Genomic DNA, 20,948 nt, shown 5'->3' with positions numbered 1-20,948 from the left:
AATCTAAATTATTGGAGACGTACAGCAATAACTATTGTATGGTTCATTCATACATATTAAGACACTAGCAGTAGTAAAGAAAACAATGGACAATGTGATCAGCTGCAGTTTAAAAAAACAAGTGTACACAAAACAAAAGCAAGTATTGCTAATAAATAATGAACAGCTCATCAGAGAAGGCTAAAAAATCTATCACACAAATCATGAAATTCTAAAGATACTTGAGACAAGACACATAACAGTGCATGTTTGGGATCGTCAGCGTTCAACATAAACGTGTTCGAATGAACAACGTTATGTGAACTTAGGTGAGATTAATTAACCGTATATACGCCGTAAAAAGGTGCAAACATTCACAAGTTGGACGCAATACATGCACACTTTGTAATGTTTGTGTTTTTACAAGAAACACAAACAGAGTCCCTTGGCTGGCGTGACTACGTTAAAGGCTGTGGGTGTTCCTACAGCAGGGGATTGCGCGACGGCTCCCACAGTTTGCTCGCCAGCTGTCTGCAGTGCTGCAGGATGATCTCAGCGGGGATGACCCCCAGGTGGACTGTCAGCAGCTCGTAACACTTCACCACCTCACCCTGGTGACTCTTGCTGTAGTAGCGCAGCAGCTTCCTGCAGAACACATTGCTTCCGATGGTCAGCAGCACTCTCGTTTGGATTGGTCGCGTCTATTCTTCGGTATTCACCGTTTACCTGTAGTAGTCCCAGGCAAGCATCCCAATGGGGGCAGAGTCGTCAGAAAGGACGGGGAGGTCGCCTGCCTCCAACTTAAAGCCCTGAGCAATCAGATTTACAACAGTCTTTTTTTTACATTTACAGTGGTCTGTGGTGCACACAAAAACATGATTTACCAGTAACTTACAGTTTCATTTTCAAACCAGAGGAAGTAGCAGAAGTAGAAATCTCCATCGCGGAAGGTTACTGTGGAGTAACCCTTCTGGAGGTAACGCCGTGTTGTGTTCACCAGGGTCCACACCTTCAGGGTGGATTAGTAGGAGAAATTAATTCAACATACTTTTGCGTAACTATTAACGCAGAGAGCATTGTAACGGAATATAATGGTACATATATATATATATATATATATATATATATATATATATACCATTATATTCTGTTACAATATATATATTTCCACTCAATGCAATCAGCAAATAAACAGCACATTAGTATTTAGATGTGTATTTTCTGTATGCTTGACCTTGCGTTTGATGAACTGAGCCAGCGGCCCCTTCCCCAGCTCGGACGTGTTGCGTTCCGTCAAGTTGAGCGATGGAGCGATCATCTGGCCGCTGGATCGGTCCACGCAGATGAAATGGATGAGGCCTGGGAAATCCTCCAGGTAAGTGAGAGCAACTGGGTCAAGTCCAATAAACTCACGACATCTGCCAGTTGTATTTTAAAAACACATTTCTATCCATTTGCATGTCGTAAAAAATGCTAGGTGATATAAATCTACACATAACAAGTCACATTATTTTGCTGACAGGATATGACACCATGGTGATATTTCTCTTGCTTTTCACCAGCAGGAAGTCCTTCCAGTCCATCAGTTTCTCTCTAAGAGGTATAGAAAATGAAATAAAATTTTGGACTTAGATTTGAAAAAACGTCAGGAAATGACAACAATTGTAGTGCAAAAAGATGTCCCGCTGACTGATACACACTGCACCATGGTCTGGGCCCGTTCCTGCAGCCCGGGGGAGAGACGTTGAGAAACGTTACTTGGTCCGGACTGGAGGAGAAAACACTGTCTGTACACTCCACACAGCTGAGTCTTCATCTTCTTACAAGAGGGAATGAGACTGACACAAACACATGAACGTAAATGTTCCAATGATCCAACTGCTTTGCTATGACATGTTTCAGCCACCAGAGGGCGGCAGAAGACTTACAGTCTGCTGAACCCAGGTCCTCCTCTGGTGAAGGCCAAGTTCTTGAACTCTGTCCAGTCCTTTTGTAACTGCCCAGACTGGATGAGACAAGGAACAAAAGCAGGCTCATAAAATATCTACAAAGGAGGGTTGACAGGCTGACAGGAATATTTGGTTATTTGAGGAAGTTATGGCATGTATTAGTGAAATGTCTTTGCTGAACACGTTTTATATGGTGAACAACATGTTGGAACATATAAAAACACACACACCTGTATCTCACTAGGCCCCAGAGCTTTGATGAATTTATCAAGTTTGCTGCGGACTTCATGGATGGTTCGCTGTCCTCTAGTGGCAGCAGATCCTTCTTGGCCTTCACTCAAACGTTTCTCCAGTTTGGTAAAGGCCTCCAAAAACGTGTACACTGACATGGCCACCGCACTGGTGGGAATCTGACCGGTATCAAACGAGATGTTCATGTGGTAATAAAAAAACTAGATGTGCATTTATACTGTGTAAACTGCATCAAACTGTAGTTAAACAGGGCCTGATAAATGTGTTCAAAGGGGACCCCCTGCTGGCCAACCAGAGGAAATTGCATTACATTGAAGAAGTACATACATGGAAGGGTGTTGTTCACCAACCTTTGTTAGCAACACAAGTGTGATGCCAGGCCACAGAGGCAGACAGTACATGGAGTGAGGCATCATGGGATACAACCCATCTTTGAGTGAGACCTCTAGGAAGACTCGGCGGGGGGTCGACGGGTCGGGCGGAGGAACTTCTAGAGTTTGTAAGCTGTCCTCTGCCATCTGCACACATTAGAATTTGAACAAGTCGACGGGTCTCAATTTTTGTCCATTTTGCAATGAGTCAGGGTTAAGCTTTAGGAATAATCATTCTCACCTGCACGTCTGGGTCCACAAACTCAAACACAGGTGTACTCCCTCTCCCCGGCTTATCTCCTGACACACACACATCAAGAGAACACACAACATGCCGCTGTTATGATGTAAATGAGAGAAATGACTAAATATGAAAACACAGACCCTTCTACACAACCCACCTAAACTACTCGAGTCCCTGTCAGGCGGCGAGGGCTCTGGCGTGTAAAAATGTTCAGGACCAGAGCCAGATGTGCTCTCGACATCCTTCAAAGACAAACACACAACATACAGCATAGGAGCAGACAATAAACAACCACAAACAAGGTGACCCAACATTTTGTGTTGTTACTGTGTGAGCCGCTGTCTGTCATTTTCTACCTCAGGATTTGGATCGTCCGAGTCTGTGTTGCTAGGATACATATTCTGTGCGATGATGATGAGGACCAGGAGGTCCGAGGTGGAGAGGGTGCTTGCGTTGCGGCTGGAGGAAGTGGACGGCAACGTTTTTAAGTGACTATAAATGAAGCCTCTTTGGTGACTTGGAAGTTAAAAAATAAGAAAGGTACCCATGAATGCGATGGGTTAACGGAGACATCGGTACCTGGAGTAGAATGCGAGCAGCTTGGTATGAACCAGGATGAAGGCGTGCATCACCTCCTCCCCTGCTCGCTCTCCACTGCTGTTGAGCTGCTGAACTAAGCGGCGCTCCAGGAACTCGATGCACTGCTCACACAGCGTGGGGTGGATCAGCCTCTCCACGGCCTGACAGGGAAGGGGAAGTCGCTGTTAACCTTTGCTTGCATCACAGCCTGTGAGTGTGATTTTTATTGGCCATTTAGAAACTGGCTTTTTAAAAATAGTGTAGACCACAAAGGCTATTAATCTCTAATAAGAAGGAGAATAGCTGGTGGCTGAAGTGTTTTTTTTACAGGTTTGATTCTTTCAGTTAATCTAATTTTACTAAAGAAAAGTATGTCATGAAAGTGGATCCCTGTGAAAAAGAGGGGTTTCAGATTTGATGTAATAGGATCTACATTTTGGGGATAACAACCTAAAGGTCAAGTCATAATTGGTCCACTGTAAGGCTGAGTAGACTTAGACAGGATGAAAGAGTGTATCGCAGACCTAAAACCGACATAGCTTAACACACAAAAAGACAAAAGCAATATAGGTAACACAATTGTATTAACACACATTTAAAATAAACTATGCCCACTTTTAACCCACGTTAACACTCCCACATCCTAAATACAATGCATACAAGATAGTGAGGGCTGTTGATCAAAGAGCGCAGTATATGGCCCAAACCTGAAATTTCACACCCCCTGAAAATACTGTGGCTGAATAAACTATCCCCTCCACCCCAAACAAACCATAAAATAATTTTAAAAAAGGCAACACTTCCATGGCTGCATAAAGTGGCAAATTGTTGCAGACCTCCACTAAGAAGCTCTGGTCGTTGTCTCGCAGGTGGCTGTAGGTCTCGAGCAGGCTCTGGAGACGCTTCCACAGCCTCGCCCTCTGCTCTGTATCCTGAGGACGCAGTCTGGTGACACACACAGTTCATGGATCAACCAGGTGGAAAACCAGGTTGAAAGCAGGCCATTACCAGGTGGGAACGCACAAAATGTCTCACTCTTTCCTGAGGAGGTTACTGCTGAGGGTGACCATGCCGAAGAGGACATCGGTCATCTTTTTCACCACATAGATCTTCCTCCTCAGGTCGGCCTCTCCTTCCTCGCCGTCGCCATTCACAGCAATGTAGAGACACTCGTCGAACTGGGGAGGACACAAAATGACCCAAATATATTGCCGGTGTATTTAAGTAAACATAATAAGACATTTTATTTTAATAGTGCTTTGAAATTCACTCAAAAAGGCAGTTTTGGGGAGTTATAGACAGCGATGGCTTCGTTTAGAGCTGCACTTTGAGCCGTGGCGCGAGCGCTGTAATCATGTCAGACACGCAACAGGGCGTACAAATCAAATGAATTGGCAAGAATGGAAGCGTGTAACTCATGGACATTCCCCTAGGCTGTAGTTTTAACCAATCAAGTCATTTTCTGGTGATTCAGTGAACGCTGAAAGCCTCTGCATGTTGTCCGTTATGTGGAAAGTTGAGCTCAAAGAGATCTGGTTCATGTTGGCCGACATCGTAGGCTCATTTAGAAACATAAAATGTAAAAAAAAATAATAATAAAAATAAAAAAGTGCCTTAAAACCGGATTTAAAAAAAATACATTTGTGCACATAAGATGATTGTATGAAGCTGTCCTCCAGGGAATAGACATTTGGATGAGAAAGACCTCAAAGGCTGCTGGAACTGAATGGACCAGAAGAAAAGAGCCCATGTGCTGCAGGAGGACAAAGCCTGGCTTGATTCCTCAACAAGACTCACATGACATACGTGTCGCCTCACCGTACGAGCGGCCTACATTCATGCATTCGGGCCGCAGTGCCGATGGGAGAGCACAAGATTAAAATAAATCTGCTTCATGCATGAAGTCACTCGAAAACAAGTCGCAAATTATTGTCATCATTTGTATTTTTTCACGGTTACGTGGAGGATAATTATTAGTCCGAAGATGAATGCGGTGAAAACAAAAGGTATTGTCGAGGTTGAGGTTGGGCGCTACCTGGTGTAGGACGTAGACGTGGTGGTTTTCCGTGGTGAAGGAGGTGTAGCTGTCACACAGCCGGTCCACCATGGTGATGCAGGAGATAATAATTGGAGCAAACAGAGTGCTGATGCTGTCCTCGAAGGCTGGAAGCTGGCAATCCCAACAACAAAAGGGAAAGTAGAAAACAAGGGTTATTTAAGCGGTTAAAAGGCGTACCCTGTGTCTGTTTATTTTCTTCCTCTTTACCCCCTGGCCGTCCTCTTGAGACGCCCCATACTGCTTCTGGACATTTTGCTGAAATTCGTGGTCGGCCCAGTGGAAGAGGACCTCGGCACTCTCACTGGCAATCAGTAAGCACTTCATCTGGACCGACAGACTGTCCTGCTTGTCTGTGCTGTCCTATTCACTCCAGCCTCTCTGTGTGCATTATGCTATAAAGAAAGAAAAAAAAAAAGGTCAAAAGTGTACAATGTAAAAACTCTGGGAGTCTGGGATATTATTTTCACACAGACCTAAGAATAGGATCTTTTCCCCACACTCCACTGCTTGTTGATGTAAAATAAACAGTATCTGAAGGCTGGTATTTTATCAATGACAACCTCTGGTGGGAGTTTAGAGTTGAGACAAGTAGGGTCAGAGGCCAAAAGGTCAAGTGTACGGGATTACAGGGGGTCAGAGCACATATGAGAGTTCCTGCATACGTTTCACTGATTAGCGGTTTGTAAAAGATAGAATCTAATTCCGCTAAATAAAAGATTGTTATTAATGAATTGTAAGCGCTGTGGCGTACTGAGTCATCTTTGGACATCTAGTGATTTCAGCCTCAATTTTTATTATATGTTGGTGACTAACTAATTGTTTTCTGAAATCAGCTTCCTCCAAATATTTTCTCAAACTCTCATAAGTAAGGCTTAAGTCATTGGACAACATTTGGACTCCTATTTCTGTCACAACATTGCAAAAATGTTTAATTAAATATTTCTGGTATTGTCTTAATGTGGCCCATGTGGTTGCAACACTTCCTTAATGTGCGCCTTTACAAATGCGTGTGCTTGTCAGTATGCGTATTGTGAAATTCTATTGAAATAAATATCAGTACCGATACAGTTCTTTGAATGCAACTAAGTGCATTTAATCAAGTGCTGAACTGCTTCAGTATTTTTCACTTCACGTATCTGACAGGTGTAGTTATATTGAAATGTAAGATCTGTGCATATAAGGAGCGTATCATGTATTTTTCAACAACTCAAATGTATGTACAGCTGTATACTGTATATAGACAATGAGTTTAGGCAATAGACAAAAACGTTACTGAAGTCGTTTTTATGCAAAAGCATTTCACAGTTCAATCACCTCAAATGCATGGATCTCCTGCTTATCCATTGAAATGTTTTTTTTTTTAAAACAAGTATTGTGAAGGTGCCACTTTGGACTCTTAACAACTCCCTGGACCACCGAGTGTAAATTCTGGTCACAGGTTTGTTTGTTTTTTAGCCGATCCCAAACAATTGAGTACCTTACTACTTGAAGCTGTTCCGATGCCCGGAAATGCCACCCCGTGTTTTACCTGAAGCCCTCGGTTACTTCCCCTTATCAAACTTTTAACTTCCGTGATGCACAACGGCTGTCCACGCACCACGCAGTAAATACACCGTAACACTTGGTGTCAACACTCACTGCGTGGTCTCTGCATCGGACGGGCCCGGCCTCTCGGTGCGGACTCCTCAGTTCTCCGGAGCTTCGGCGCTCTTCAGCTGGCGGACGCATTCATCGCCGCTGCTGCCTGGTCGGAGACCCGAACCTGGTTTCCGCCCACAATCCTACGTCACCGAGTCACGTGACCCCAGCAGCAGGAAGCGAGCTCGAGCTCGAGCTCTCCCCCCCCGGTATGCCAGCGAGGCGGGAGCGAGGGCAGCGAGTCCCGTGCTGCTGACGTGAAGTGGGGCGCGTGACTGAGAGCCCCGCGCGGTGGACACGGTTTGGTATTCGCGGAATGCAGTTTATGCGAAGAGATTGAGATTTGACGCCGGATTAGCCATTTTGTGCAAATCTCTAAGAAAAGTAAGATTTCTACAACAATCCACTAGCAAAATGTGCGTGAACGTGAAACACAGCACAATATGAAACACCATTAACTACTGATTTGTTTTACTTTTTAACAATCAAAGGAACAGATTCTGTATATTGCATCAATGCATACATATAAAAAAATCTAAACAAAACAGAAAATAAAATAATTATATAAATAAAGTTACAAATTGATTGCTTATGGCTTTCCAACAACATACATGGACCTGAATACATAAGTCCAATCAATCAGATGCTTAGTTATATCAGGTGTGTAAAATAATTCGATCTTAAAACTGAGAGGACAAGTAGATGCAAAGTAATACAAAAAAACATTATCACACAACTATGAGTAAAAAAAATAGTTTTATAAGAGAGATAAGAAATTCTCAAAACACTATAAACTCAATGCTGAATCTCCCATAAATAGTACAGTTGTGCCATCAAGGGAGCAACTTATCAGACATACATTACATATGCTGCACATACACAAACCAAACATTCAGCTGTTTCTCACAGAATGTTTTGATGGCTATAACAAATCTGTATTGTATCTCAATATTCAGCACAGATTGTATGTTTGGCTTCTGAGCGCAGCAAAGAACCTCATAGTAACATAAATATTTATGTTTTATTAACCTTGCTTGGGTCAAAATGGTCCAAAATGCCAAGAGAGTTCTACGTTGCGGGCCAGTCTAATCTAGTCCATCAGTTTTCTTGGGATAGAGCGTTCATGGAAGTCTTATTTAAGCCGACTCCTGTATATACAGAGTAAACATCATGAAATCCTCAGTGTATGCTAACAGGGGAAGGGGGCCCTTGCATGTCTCAGAATGGATCACCGAGTGTAAACAGTGTTAGGCAGGCCTGGGTAACAGTTACCTCCACTAAAGAGGCACTGTCACGCAGAAGTGGCCAGACACGGCCCAGTCCGACTAAATCACAACACAATTAGATTTTGCCGGTGAAGGTGACGCCGTGCGGTTATTATCACTCTGACAATCCTCTCCGTACGGTACACCGCCTGCTCTCTCTCGCTCTGGGTTTTGCAGGTTTTGCATCTGCCCACCTACGGCCTTCGTGATATGATGAACCCTCGATTAAATAGACCAGGTGTCAACGAGTCTGGTTTGAATCTCATGCGTCAACAATGTTGGCCTGTTTGAAATGAACCACATGCGGTCGAGCATTCGACCGTTCCTGACGTTTATTTCGGAGAACAAAACATTTTTGCTAAATACATGAAAGCTAAAAAGCCATTTTCCACGAACGGGAACTCAACAAAACAAAACACAGAGTCCATGCTTTGGATCACGGCTCTTGAAGGGCCACCGGTGTTCAGCACAGTTCAAGCCTTTGTTTTGCTTTCCATATGAATCGGGGCAGTGCAGCTCTGGCACACCATGCTCACCTGGGAGAAACCGATCAAACGCTTTAGTCAAAGTGCACACAAGACCCTTCATCTCGCTTCAGAATGACCCAGCCAAGCGGATCCCAGTTGTCAGCCGACACTGAGCCAGGTTGTCTGGGCCAAAAAGCCGAGGTCTGAAGGTTTCGCCCCATCTCGGCTTCATGGTTCCCATCAGCCGTTGTCTCATGCAGTGACAAGACAGAAATCTTCCAACTACAAAGACTCTCCCCAGCTGCTTCCACATCTGGGGCCTCCGACTGTACTGTCGGTGCATGTGTGCAAGAGTGTAAGGAGAGGCTTCTTGAATGTGGCAGATTTAATATCGAGATTGTTTCCGTAGGAATATATATACGTAGGCATATTCTGCTGCTCTTGGGCATTTATCACATCATGGCCGCTCATCTCTTTGTTTCTTTATCTTGAGACCTTGTGCTTCTGCACATCCCTGTTAAACCCTTAGAGCCGTCGAAGAGCTACTGCTCAGTGTCAATCGACATGATGAGCGTAGCTGCCTTGTGCATGCAACTAGCGAGTTCACTGACTTTACAGAGTATGAGTGAATTTCTTGCTTTAGTTCAAATTGACGAATTTGACACTGTGACTGAAACGCAGTAAAAAATAAATACAACTTTGTAGGGATTTTGATGTGTTTATTATTATGTTAACTTTTAGAAAAATAAAAAAACAATATATAGGAACACTTTACATAGTAAAATAATGCTCTGCAAAAGAAATATGAACATCTCTACATCAACTATCAACAAATATTCTTTAATGTTGGGTACGGAACCTGCTGCCTCTCATCTTATCTTATGATAATATCCCCATTGTCATTGTTCTGATTCAATCAATACAGACAAGATAATGACATCTTTAATCACTCTACGGTTTTAGTCTTTATTAAAGGAAGCCAATCTTTGTGTAAGATGTTAAAATACTATGGAATGTAACTTCAATAAATGTGAAAGGTTTTTTCCTTTTTTTGCAAAACACAGAGTTTAATAATAGAAATATAAAGACAAAGCAAAGTATAAATTAGATGTGTACTGTGTGTAAGTAAACAAATCACTTATTTCCAACACTCTCTTTATGTACAATACATTATCTAATACCATATGACAGTAAATCTGTACAAAATTATGTAAAATATATAAAGTATATTTGGTACAAAACACCCTAGCAGCATAAGAGGATTATAAAACGTGAGATCACACTGAACATAAAAATACAGCCCAAAAACTGGTATTTTTTCATTTTTGAAAGCAGGATGTAGGCAGCCTGCGAGGCCAGGTGTTGTGGATGGATTCACACTGTTCTTCAGCTACGCACCACTGCAACGCAACACTATAAACCTGCAGCAGAAATGCAATGATACACACATCACAGCAAACAAGCCTTTAAAAGAAACTTTTGAAGGCTTTGTCCCTTTAAGCCACTCCATATGGAAAGAGAAGTTATATATATATATATACTTTCAGAAGCAACAGACTGGAAAGAAAACATCAGTAGCTTTATCAATAAAACACATGGATACACACACACTAAGCCGTTAGCTTGTCCAGGCATTACCCACACACACCCTTCGTAAGCTATAATGAGTTTTCTCTCAGTCGGTCAGTGGAGATAAAAAGGAAATTAAACTTTTGTCAGACGGAGATTTTGCAATCCAAGAGCTTAATCACGTTAAAGAATGTGGATATTAATGGTATTGCATAACTCCATACAAAGCCACAAAACAATCAGTCCATTCAAGTCTTGTAGCGTATGAGGAGTTTCTGGGAAAAACATTTTAAAAGTGTTCAGTGCAGCCCTTTTAATGGGTTTTGGTCAAGTCTCCTTTTCAGAGCAACAAGGACCCAAATGACAAAAGTCAAGGTTTAAATATTATCATTGAAATAAGAGGTTGCTGTTAAACTAAGACCACACTCTACACAAGTGTCATCGAGCAAGATATGAAATCCCGATCAAAGTGGTATTCTGACCTTTGTTTTCCCAGAGAGGTGGAAAAAGAAAATGAAGAGCCAAACGGTTTTTACGCTTTGGGTCAGAAGGTCAGTGCTATCTTCGGCAGGCGTACGCGTTAATGTTTTTGATGACATAAAAGCCTATGGTCATGGGAGGCATGGCTATCGTCCGTCCAGCCCTCAATGTCTTCGGCTTGAACTCTGGGAACGTCTCGTTGTCCACCATCAGCAGCTTCTCTCCGTTCAGCTGGACGTATCTGAAAAAACAAGGAAAGCAAAAAATACACTCTGTGTTATGTGAGATCGCCTTCCTTCAACTGGTAAAATAAAGATGTGTCCAGCAATGAAGACAGCTCAATGCAGTCTCTTTAGGGCTTTTGATTCTGTCAAATGGACACTTGAAGGCGCTGTTGATACAAAATTGCAAAAGAGAGGAATCTGCAGTTTTGGGTCGGATGCACTGAAAGAGGACATTTTTAAGAATTCGAGCAAAAGAAATATTCTACTGCGGCAACAATCCGACTACTACTCTTTGTTCAATGAGCTAAAGATGTTTACACTGATAATAATAATTGTGGACATTTTTTATTTAAATATAGTCTAGTTTATAATGCTCTTTAAAATTGCCATTGCGTGAGAGACAAACAGGTTACAATAATACTGTGTGTTCAACAACAAAAGTTCATGTGTTAAACTGTATATTATGTTATCGCAAGTAGTTTATATAAGAAAAATGTGACATAGATTATGTAATAGTTTTTAATAGTAGCTATAACATATCACAGCTGTAAGTTAAGTTAAACAAATGGATGATGGTTCAAATACAGGGGCAATTTACACAGAGGTTGTACATCTTGCAAAGAGGCAGCTTGAATCTGGCTAAAGCTATATGTAGCTATCGATATACATATATAATATCGTTTCACTTTTAAAAAAGCGAAACAATATTTGAATATATTTATATTACTACACACAAAAAATATCTAGGCTTTAAAGCAGATGGCCTCGCTATTTTTCTGTGAACCTCGACTTAAATAAAATTTCAAATTAAACAGTGCTCAATATGAAATTTATAAATCATAGTTGCTCAAAGCTTTTCTTGAAAACGCATGACCCTGAATACTTGGCCAACTTCATATTCCCACTTGTATAGACATCTGGTGTTGCTAAATTCTTCATCAAAGTCTCCTTGCGCTGCCTGTGGTAAAGGAAAGCACTTGAGGCCTGAAAAAGGCCCTTCGTTAGCTTTATTTTCTATTAATTCCCTTGAAATCCTGTTCTGACACCTAAACATCCTCCCTCATTATGTTGTTATTGGAGGATCATGCCTGGGCCGCCATTAGGGCTGTACACACACACACACCACCACCACCACCACAGTCATTAGACTGTTATTCCAGGATTTGAGGCTCAAGTCTGAGTCAGAATAACACGGCAGAGGCTTAGAGGTGAGAGCAAGAGACTGAAAGCATGAAGTTTTCATTCATAAGGGGTGTTTTAAAGCAATATGATGGGTGTTATATGTTATTAATCTAGATAATGAGATTAAATAGCATTCATATGAATGGAATAGAAGTCTATTGATAAAACATTTGTTGCAGTAGGTAGATACAAACATATTCAAACTAAGGGGTTAACACATTGGATCTCTGTGAAGGAGTTTAAAAGTTGGCAACCAGATGCTTCCAAAACTCCCACCCACAAAAACAACTGCATCATATATTGAATTTATCGTTTCTGTCTCATACTTGAGTCTGTAAATGCATCTGTATATGTTTGAGGAAAGCGGTTCAATTAATAATGACAGTTTGAATTATTAGAAAAGCCCCAGTTTTTGTCATTACAATTGGAACAGGATTTATTCTTTATTTGCCTTTTATGTTTACCTTTTTGATGTTGATCTACAATATATACACAGGGAGAAGGTATTGCAAGTAAGCTATCATTTGTTAGTATGTTTAACGCTCCTTCCCGACTCATTGTGAAATAAAAAACATCAGTGCAAAAACCTGTTTTTTTTTTTAAATCAAGTTTCCTCAGCGTTGTAATTGCCCGTGTTTAACCCCCTAAAAATAGGTTACAGAGACGGTTATTTTGGTAACCTGGTTCTCTCTTCAGTGAATTTGTCTTGTCAGCGTGGAAGAATGAAAGGGGATAACCTGCAACCACATTATTATCATTGGACAGAACACTATTATTGAAGGCCTGTGTGCATATGACATGAAGCGAGATACTTACTTGGCTCTGAGTCCATCGGGCCCGTAGGGTTGCAGCAGGTACTGATGGACCGTATTGTTCCGTAACGTTCCCGCCAACTTGATTTTCTTTCGCGACCGATGCAGGTTGATGATGTAGATTGTTATGGACCCCCTCACGTAGTTATGACTAGGATTGTGGAGATAAAAATGAAAATAACACACATTTCCCTTAACGTTGACAAAAGACAATCTGAAAGAATTCTTCTGCACATCTGTTGCTGGAGACTATTTATAAATAACATTGCCACGTTGGATAAAATTCTCTAAAATCATATATGACTACAAAGAAAAGAAAGCCTTTGATATTTCTTTTTATCACATATTGTAAGACGATCAAACCGAAACTCCTTGATCTAATCTTGATAAAAAGGCTCGCAGAAAATATGAAAACATAAAGCATGCTGAAGAATGGAATTCCATCTAGCAGCGAGTTGTCATCTATATTTATTATGAACCACGATAAACCACTTTTCTTTTTTCAAAGCCTTTATAATCCCGTTAAAGGCTATCTGCTGCTGAAATCTGCTTCTCCTGTACAGTGTCTAATATTAAAGGCTGTCGCTATGCAGCACTTCTTGAGTTACACAGACGACAGTGATCGGGTCTCTCTCCACTCGGGACACAACTTGATAGCGATACCGGCCAAGAGGTAAATAACTAAAACGAGACATACAAGACAAGCGTCTTGAAATCTAATAAGAGCCCGGACACGAGGACAAAGACAACACAGATGTAGTGAGTACCACATGTCGGGCCAAGGTGTTTGGGGGTCAGGGCCGGCAGACATCCCGATTACCACCTCCAAAATCTCATATCGATGAAGCAATCTTGGTTTGGGGTTCGATGTTTATCTTAATTCTTTTAGGTTCAGGGCGAGACTTTTTTTTTTTTTTTTTTCATCCGCCCTGCAGGAAAGCCATTGTATCAACCCGGAGAATCAAAGACGTGTACTGTTGGAGGGAACGTGGCGTGTGTGTCTCTGTGCTAAACTATTGCAGCCCTGTTTCTGAGAAACGATGGGGAGATGGAAGGAGAGATAATGATCTCTCGGGCCTTTTAAATGATGAGACTCTTAGCAAACCAAACCGAGAGCATAAACATGTGTTGATGCTGTTTGATGTTTGAGCGTCGCGGGAAAGTGAAGAAAAAAAAACCCAGGCAAACCACTAAAAGGGCTAAAAGGGCAGGAGAAGACAAATATCTAATCAGTAGAGACTTTTCAAACCACTGAGCACATTTACACAGTTTAGTCAAACCCCCCTGAGACTACAATGGTTTGTCCACTTCAGCGATGACTGTGTAAAAACACAAAGTGGCCGTCTGATCAGATGAGTGCGCGACGAGTCTGTATTTTAACTATTTCCATGCATGTCATCAGGTCCCATGCATGTGTTGGTTATTCAACTTCTGCCCAGTTATCAACCATCTACCTGTGCAGCACTCCGCTACTTCTTCTAAGAGACGCTCCATCTGTAAACGAGCCCTGTGCGGGATAAGGCCGTAAATCTAGCCTGGTGCTGACAGCGACTGGCCTGGGTTAAATGATAACCTTGAACAGGTCATGGTGGCGCTCTTCATCTCCTCCCGGGCACAGACCGCCTTATTGTCCCTCCCCCTCAAATACCCCCCTCCAGCCAATCCGAGACGGGATAAAGGCCTCGAACACCTGTCAGCGTCTCTTTGACGGAAGAGAGACGGAACCCACACACCTGATAAGTGATACCCGTTAAGTTTTATAGACTCGGAGCTGTGAAAGAGCGGGTGTCTGTGGTCTGCTTATTTATGGGAAGCCAAATGGGCCGGCTGTGGGCTTTGTTCATCCCCACCAGACGGTGAGCCTCAGGTGTTTGCAGGACGCAGGGACTTGCAAAATGTTCAAATCAGTCTAAATCTTCAAAGACGTTCGAACGCTTACATCATGATGATGATGATGATGATGTACAATATTGTTGTGTTGAAGTGCAGGTTACAAAGTGATCCAGGGTTGGTGAACTGTAGCACATACTTGTAGTAGCTGGTGCAGTGGGCGTAGATGCGTAGCTTGTCTCGTATGACCCGTCCTGGCTGCGGCTTCCTCTGCAGTCCAGCCACCCGCACGGCCAGAACCCTCGGACCCACCAGGCGCTTGAAGACCAGAGAGAACCAGTAATCCTGCAGGGGCAACACCATTGCATTCAGACACACACACACACACAAGCATTTGGTTACAACTTTTATTAGAGTATTGGTTCATTTTATTGACAGGATTTACGTGAAAACGGTTAGGTGTGGAAAGGAAGTTTTAAAGATCTGATCTAGCTGAAGGCAGGGAGACAACTTTAAGGCAATGCCAACTCTACTTCATTTAAATGCAAAGGTACATCTGAAATATGTTCTCTTTAAAAAGACCATTCAGCACAGCAAAGGTGGATTGGATTCCCATGGAAGGTAATATTGCTAAAATCTCACATTTGTTTCTCCAGCCATGAAATGTCTCCTGGTGATTGTAGATTAAGTTTTGCAAACTGTGAAAATTAAGAATGTGTCAACAAATGAGCTGTAAACCGAGTGAAAAAGGATGTATATTACAAAAATAAGTTTAAATATGTCAGCGCTTTGTCACTTAAACAGTTAGGTGGAGCTGATGTAACATGTCACATTGTATCGAACTGCTGAGCGATTTATAATTGACAGGTCTCAAATGTGACATTTTTACAAAATATTATGCTCCGTCATGAATTGCTGTTTTATGTTGAGTGGTCCACCATACTGTGTCTCACACTCTACAGACTCAACACCTCTCCAAGAGACCCAGAACAACATGTGTTCCTCAGGAAGTTCCCATGCAATCCTGCATATGGCAACATTTAAGGGCTTCTTTTTTCCATGCAGGCTTTAACTTAATTTGCCGCCAAGGCATCGAAGAAGCAGAGCACAGTATGGAACTGTATAGTTGGCCACAGGCAGAGGGATGGATGGGTGAATGTACAGCCAGAACTAGGATTATTACATAGTGTATATAACAATGAGGGGGAAAAAATGCATTTATTTGTGCAAGATGTCCGGAGTGATGCTAAACTCTTGGTTTGTGTTAAAATGTCAAAAACTCAAATACAAGCACCCATCAATACATTTCTAAGACACAATATCATCTAAGAGGGAATTTCAACATTTCTGTGTTTTAACTGAACTAGAGCCACAACAAAGTTAACATGCTCTTTTTAATTGTAATTCCCATAAACATTGAAGTATATATCCAGGATTAAAAGGTAAAATGGGTACAAGTACCCCCACAAAATGCAAAATCACGAGTGTCAGCGTTCACGTGGCGAGAAGAGACCGAGGGAAGGTCCCCCCCGCTTTGAATCTGAGATGAATGTGAGGGCAAGACAACAGTGTTAAAGAAGAGATTCAGTGGGAGGGGGTTTGAACTGGATTCCATCAATGGGGGAGTCATTACATAGGAGAAGGGGCCAGGTCGTACATTTCCCAGTTCCCAGATTTCCCTCAGCAGGTAAGCTGGTGTTGTCTTTAGACATACAGACATGTTAAGAGCAGTGCAATTCTAGCAGGAAAACTGCATTTGCAGAAAAATAACAGAGAAGAAGAGGGATGAAAAATGAAGCAATTAGCGTTCCAATATCCCACAAAGTGCATGCCAGCTTGAGTAAACGAATGGGGGACGTAATGAAAATTGATTGTCAGATTGTTTAGAAGGGATTAGTTCACATTAGTTCTTAAAATATTTGTATTTTGGGATTGCCAATACTCATTCTGGAAGCTATTTCTGACCAAAGAAAGAATGAAAGAATCTTTAACAATAACAAAAGTTTCATTTTATCATCGTTCTCCTTTATTTTCTAAACAATGATTGAATGTGCATGGCCTAAACGTAGCCCTGCTCTGCCTCAGATATTTTGCAAACTCAAATGAACTTAGCACAGAACTTTATAACTCTTTATAACATTTACTCCCAGCGCAATACCAATGGTCATCCCACTTTCAGCTTTCAGAACGATGAAGCAACATCACCACTCCGAAAGTTGTCTTCCTTCACGTCTGGTTGTTAAAATGATTTTGATGATGAGTTCATCAGATCGCTAATTCACAGTTTTTGACTTGCTGTATCTCTGTATTCAGACCCTAACCCTGGAGGAATTTGGGATCGGGAAGTTCCATTTCACACAGTGCGGCGGCCTGTTTTACCAACATGCCTGTGTATCAGCCTCTCAGGTTGCAGATCTCTCACCGGGGGGACGGTCCCGCACAGAGAGGCACACAGTTGCGATGGGGGTTGAGGTGGGGAGCAGTGACACTGTCCTGAGCTACTGACAAAGGGCTAAGGTTACATGGCATTTTTCGCCCCCGCGTCCAAGCACTCATCGCCACTAAACGGCTTTCATCTCAACTAATAGCTCCCACGGGAAAAGGAGCAGGACGTGCCATCGGAGGCACCGGGTCCGACGACAGCAGCGCAACAGAACCGCCTCGGGTCGGACCCCTGCTATTGAGGAAGGAGGGTGAGGCCCGAGACAATGGGAAGCAATCGTCCAATCTGATTGTTGCTAAATGGGAATTGAGGGTACTCACCGGTAAAGGGTTAAAGTTCTGGTCCACAAGGTGCGTGTAGCCGTAGTCAAAGAATGAGTGACGCAAGACAACGTCGATCCCCTGCACGGCAGACAGTCCCAGCGCGTTCACCCAGCTGCAGCGATGACGTGAACACAAACACGCAGGAAAGAAATATTAGGAATCCAACAGCAGAGCGTTTGACAGCTAATAACACACAACGCATCAGTGGGGGGGCAAATATGTTTTATATTAAATTATGCAGCTGGTTCGGTTCTTTATCGTCAAAGATATCTTTACCCACGGAAACCAAACCACAAGGGGTTTCTTAAGCAGCAACAACTTACAGAAAGCCGGCGGCGTATGTGTCAGAGAGATTACTGAAGCCTCCTGCCCACGCCGGGCCCAGTCCACCCAGCCACACCTTCTTACCGGGAGTGTGTGTGTTCACCACCTGCGTGCAGAGGCATCAGCATGTATCAACAGGAACAAGGCTGAAATCCAGTTTGTGAAATCTCCAATTGGAGTTCATTTTTTGTCCTTCTGAATCAATGCATGCATCTTTATGCAAATGTATTTCAAGGGTCATCGCCTAAGGATCCTGTCTTTTTTTTGAGTGAAACAGATAAATTGTCACAATTCAGAGGTACTTTTCTGACACTGACAATCATTTTAGTGCATCCACAAACACGTACCGCGTTCATTGCATTCCATTGAATACGTTTAAAAGCCTCATTTGAACTGTCACATACATTGAAATGTGATCCCTGCACAGGTCTAAGCAGGAGAAGCAGCGGCCGCTGTGGAGCGGCAGGAGAGTGCCGTTCATTGTCTGACTCAAGGACATTTTGACATGTGGATCGGAGGAGCTGGTTGCGTATTTTCCCCTGAGGCACTTTGGCGCTGTTCATGTCTTAAAATTCAGCGAGTCTGCCATAGCAACTAGTGTTGATAAGATTACCTCATGGCTTTGCTTTAAAAGCTCACTCTTGTGGTACGCACATGTGGCCTTATAATCACAAAAACTAGCTGTGGGTCCATGCATGACTTGGCCAGATCCAATAATATGCAAATGTAATTATTCAAATTGGAAGTTTGTTTGCCATCTTCTGTCACAATGGTCTGAACGACTTGATGTCCGACCTCTGAAATATACACTAGATTTAACACAGTTATAATGCGGATTCAAACACTAATTTACATGGTGTATATGAACTACGTTACATTTTAGAACTTTAAGGGAAACTTATAGGTACCTCGGTGACTTTAGTGATCTGCTCTGTCAGCGTGTCCAACAGACGCGTTTTTAGGAAGTCCTCCACTTTGTTCACTCTGCCATCCATGTAATAACTGTAATAGAAATGCAAGGAGAATGCATTCTCACAGATAAATATACAGTTAGTATGTGTGATTAAAGCTTCATTTTATATAACGTTATTGCATTCTTCTCTATATTGGACATGAAACAAATTTAATTAAAGTCAAGTCAAGCAGCTATTGGCCATACAACTACATTACATTACCAGGCAGGTTGGATGCACAATATATCTACATTAAAGCAACTTAATATATGCACGAATGGTTTCCCTGGAAACATTGCTGCTGTTCATTATGAACTGCATGTTTAAAATCCAAACCACTTCCATTGGTCTCATAGATACACGCTCATAAGTACTCACTACAACACCAAAAACGGACAAGGGCCGAAATGTCCAAATCTACCAAAGCGTAGTGACAATCCAATCCAATGCAGGCCTCGCTTAAAGAAGGAACAATGCAGACATCCATCCGTGTGTGTGTGTGTGTGTGTGTGTGTGAAAGCGCTACGAGAGAATGATTCATTGAGCCAAAGTCCTGAGGAACTTCACGCTGCGGGCCGACAGAAAGCCGCTCCAAGAGCCGCTGCAAGAGGCAAGAAGAGCAACTGGATACCCTAGTTCAAGTTTCAGAGACCATAAAACACACTTCCATCTTATTTTGTGCTGGAGGATGAAGCAAAAACACATTTGTTGCGTGAGTCTTAAAATCGAAATGTGTGTTGAAACAAATAACATGCGACCAATCGAGTTACTCAACCTACAATATTCACAATTATTATAAACATAAGAAAACATAAGAAAGCTATTAATATTGATAAGAACATATCACATCCTGGTTTTGTTACAGTGAAGAAACAGAGTCCAAAATCCCCCAAATTCCTGTGTAGAATTTCAAAACAAGTTCAACGAGTGTTTCAGGCTTCATTGGCCAGCTTATCTTTGTGGTCAGGTCAATCCACGTTTCACAGGCTGTAAAATAAGAGAAACATAAACAACGCTTCTCAAACATTTCTCAACATTGTATTTGTTTTAAGCTTCTGTCAGTAGTCTAGCGGATCCGTTTTGTTAACCATTTACATGTTATTTGAAAGCAACATGATTTCATATCACCTGGATTTGCAAAAAGACATCATCATCTTACTGCTAGAATTCATTTTGTGGAAATTGTATAACCCAGTGATGTTATTGGCAATAACACCAACTTCAATAGTCCATCAAAATTCGTTTAAATACAAGTTAAATTACATATTTTTTCCACAAATAAAACGTAATCTTTCAATCCACTTGAATTTATTAGAATTAATTTCACATCACCATTATTAAATAGAATAACAGAAACCGATTAGAAAATCTGCTCTGCATTGCTTAGCAGATTCTCCTTTGATTCTCCTAAAGCCACAAATGTTATTAATAAAATACTAGAAAAAGCTGAAAATGTTCATTCAAATTCAGATTTTTTTTTCTAAAACCAGTGAACACAAAATATGATAAGCAACCCACAGTTGAGGTCATCAAGTTGCTTCTACAGTTCGAGTAAACAGCCCATTTCTGAATGACAAGTTTAATAAATGTAGTGGGAGACAATGCCAGGCAAGAATGGTGGATGGTCTGTATTATGAAAAATAAGGCCAAAAATAAGATAACTATAGAATCCTAACAGCCTCAGTATCCAAATGTTCCCAAACAAAGGCCGGGCCTCTATTGATCACGCTTTGAGAAGCCCGATTTTTCAACAAATAACGGCTGAGAAGAGAGCTAAATTTTATTCATGTGAGGTAAAACCTCGTTGAAAATGTCATCACCACGATGGAGCGCCCCGAACCCCTGGCCTCAAACTGTAAACAATGCATGGATTAAATCATAGCTTCACACAAATTATTTGGTTATCCTGTCATCTTTCCAGAAAGCTCACAATAATTCTTCAGTTCAGATCACAGGGAAGGAAATTCCAGTTCACACATGCAAAGAGAATAAAAAGGAGAAGAAG

General features: G+C 41.9%; 2 protein-coding genes across 2 annotated transcripts in view; both read right to left on the bottom strand.

Moving 5' to 3' along the window:
• Positions 1 to 10: 10 nt before the first annotated feature.
• Positions 11 to 7,230, bottom strand: hps1 (HPS1 biogenesis of lysosomal organelles complex 3 subunit 1). Its single transcript, XM_062566640.1, has 18 exons — positions 7,072 to 7,230; positions 5,641 to 5,825; positions 5,410 to 5,544; positions 4,410 to 4,552; positions 4,211 to 4,319; positions 3,375 to 3,535; positions 3,152 to 3,254; positions 2,953 to 3,037; positions 2,793 to 2,851; positions 2,531 to 2,698; positions 2,159 to 2,338; positions 1,908 to 1,984; positions 1,680 to 1,817; positions 1,508 to 1,572; positions 1,214 to 1,359; positions 875 to 988; positions 706 to 788; positions 11 to 624 (listed from the first exon to the last, which is right to left on the bottom strand). The coding sequence occupies exons 2-18, from the start codon at positions 5,755 to 5,757 to the stop codon at positions 462 to 464; spliced, it is 2,046 nt and encodes a 681-aa protein (XP_062422624.1). The 5' UTR covers positions 5,758 to 5,825; positions 7,072 to 7,230; the 3' UTR covers positions 11 to 461.
• A 2,283-nt stretch (positions 7,231 to 9,513) lies between these two features.
• hpse2 (heparanase 2) overlaps positions 9,514 to 20,948 on the bottom strand; it is a 42,803-nt gene continuing 31,368 nt past the window's right edge. Inside the window, exons 7-12 of the mRNA XM_037464809.2 lie at positions 18,899 to 18,992; positions 17,990 to 18,096; positions 17,664 to 17,778; positions 15,100 to 15,245; positions 13,075 to 13,221; positions 9,514 to 11,093 (exon numbers count right to left, since the gene is read on the bottom strand). Coding sequence (XP_037320706.1) covers positions 10,931 to 11,093; positions 13,075 to 13,221; positions 15,100 to 15,245; positions 17,664 to 17,778; positions 17,990 to 18,096; positions 18,899 to 18,992 — 772 coding nt within the window. The 3' untranslated portion in view covers positions 9,514 to 10,930. The remainder of the gene's footprint in view (positions 11,094 to 13,074; positions 13,222 to 15,099; positions 15,246 to 17,663; positions 17,779 to 17,989; positions 18,097 to 18,898; positions 18,993 to 20,948) is intronic.

Source organism: Pungitius pungitius, chromosome 13 (assembly GCF_949316345.1).
Source record: "Pungitius pungitius chromosome 13, fPunPun2.1, whole genome shotgun sequence".
Classification (NCBI taxonomy): Eukaryota; Metazoa; Chordata; class Actinopteri; order Perciformes; family Gasterosteidae; genus Pungitius; species Pungitius pungitius.
The sequence above is the reverse complement of the archived record's forward strand: the minus strand, read 5'-3'. Positions and strand labels throughout refer to the sequence as shown.

Coding starts and splice junctions, on each gene's coding strand:
- hps1 (XM_062566640.1), bottom strand. CDS start 5,757: ATGAAGTGCTTACTGATTGCCAGTGAGAGTGCCGAGGTCCTCTTCCAC. Junction 3,536..4,210: donor ACCAGAGCTTCTTAGTGGAG/GTCTGCAACAAT, acceptor CTTCCCTGTCAG/GCCGTGGAGAGGCTGATCCA. Junction 1,360..1,507: donor GAGAAATATCACCATGGTGT/CATATCCTGTCA, acceptor CAGTTGCTCTCA/CTTACCTGGAGGATTTCCCA.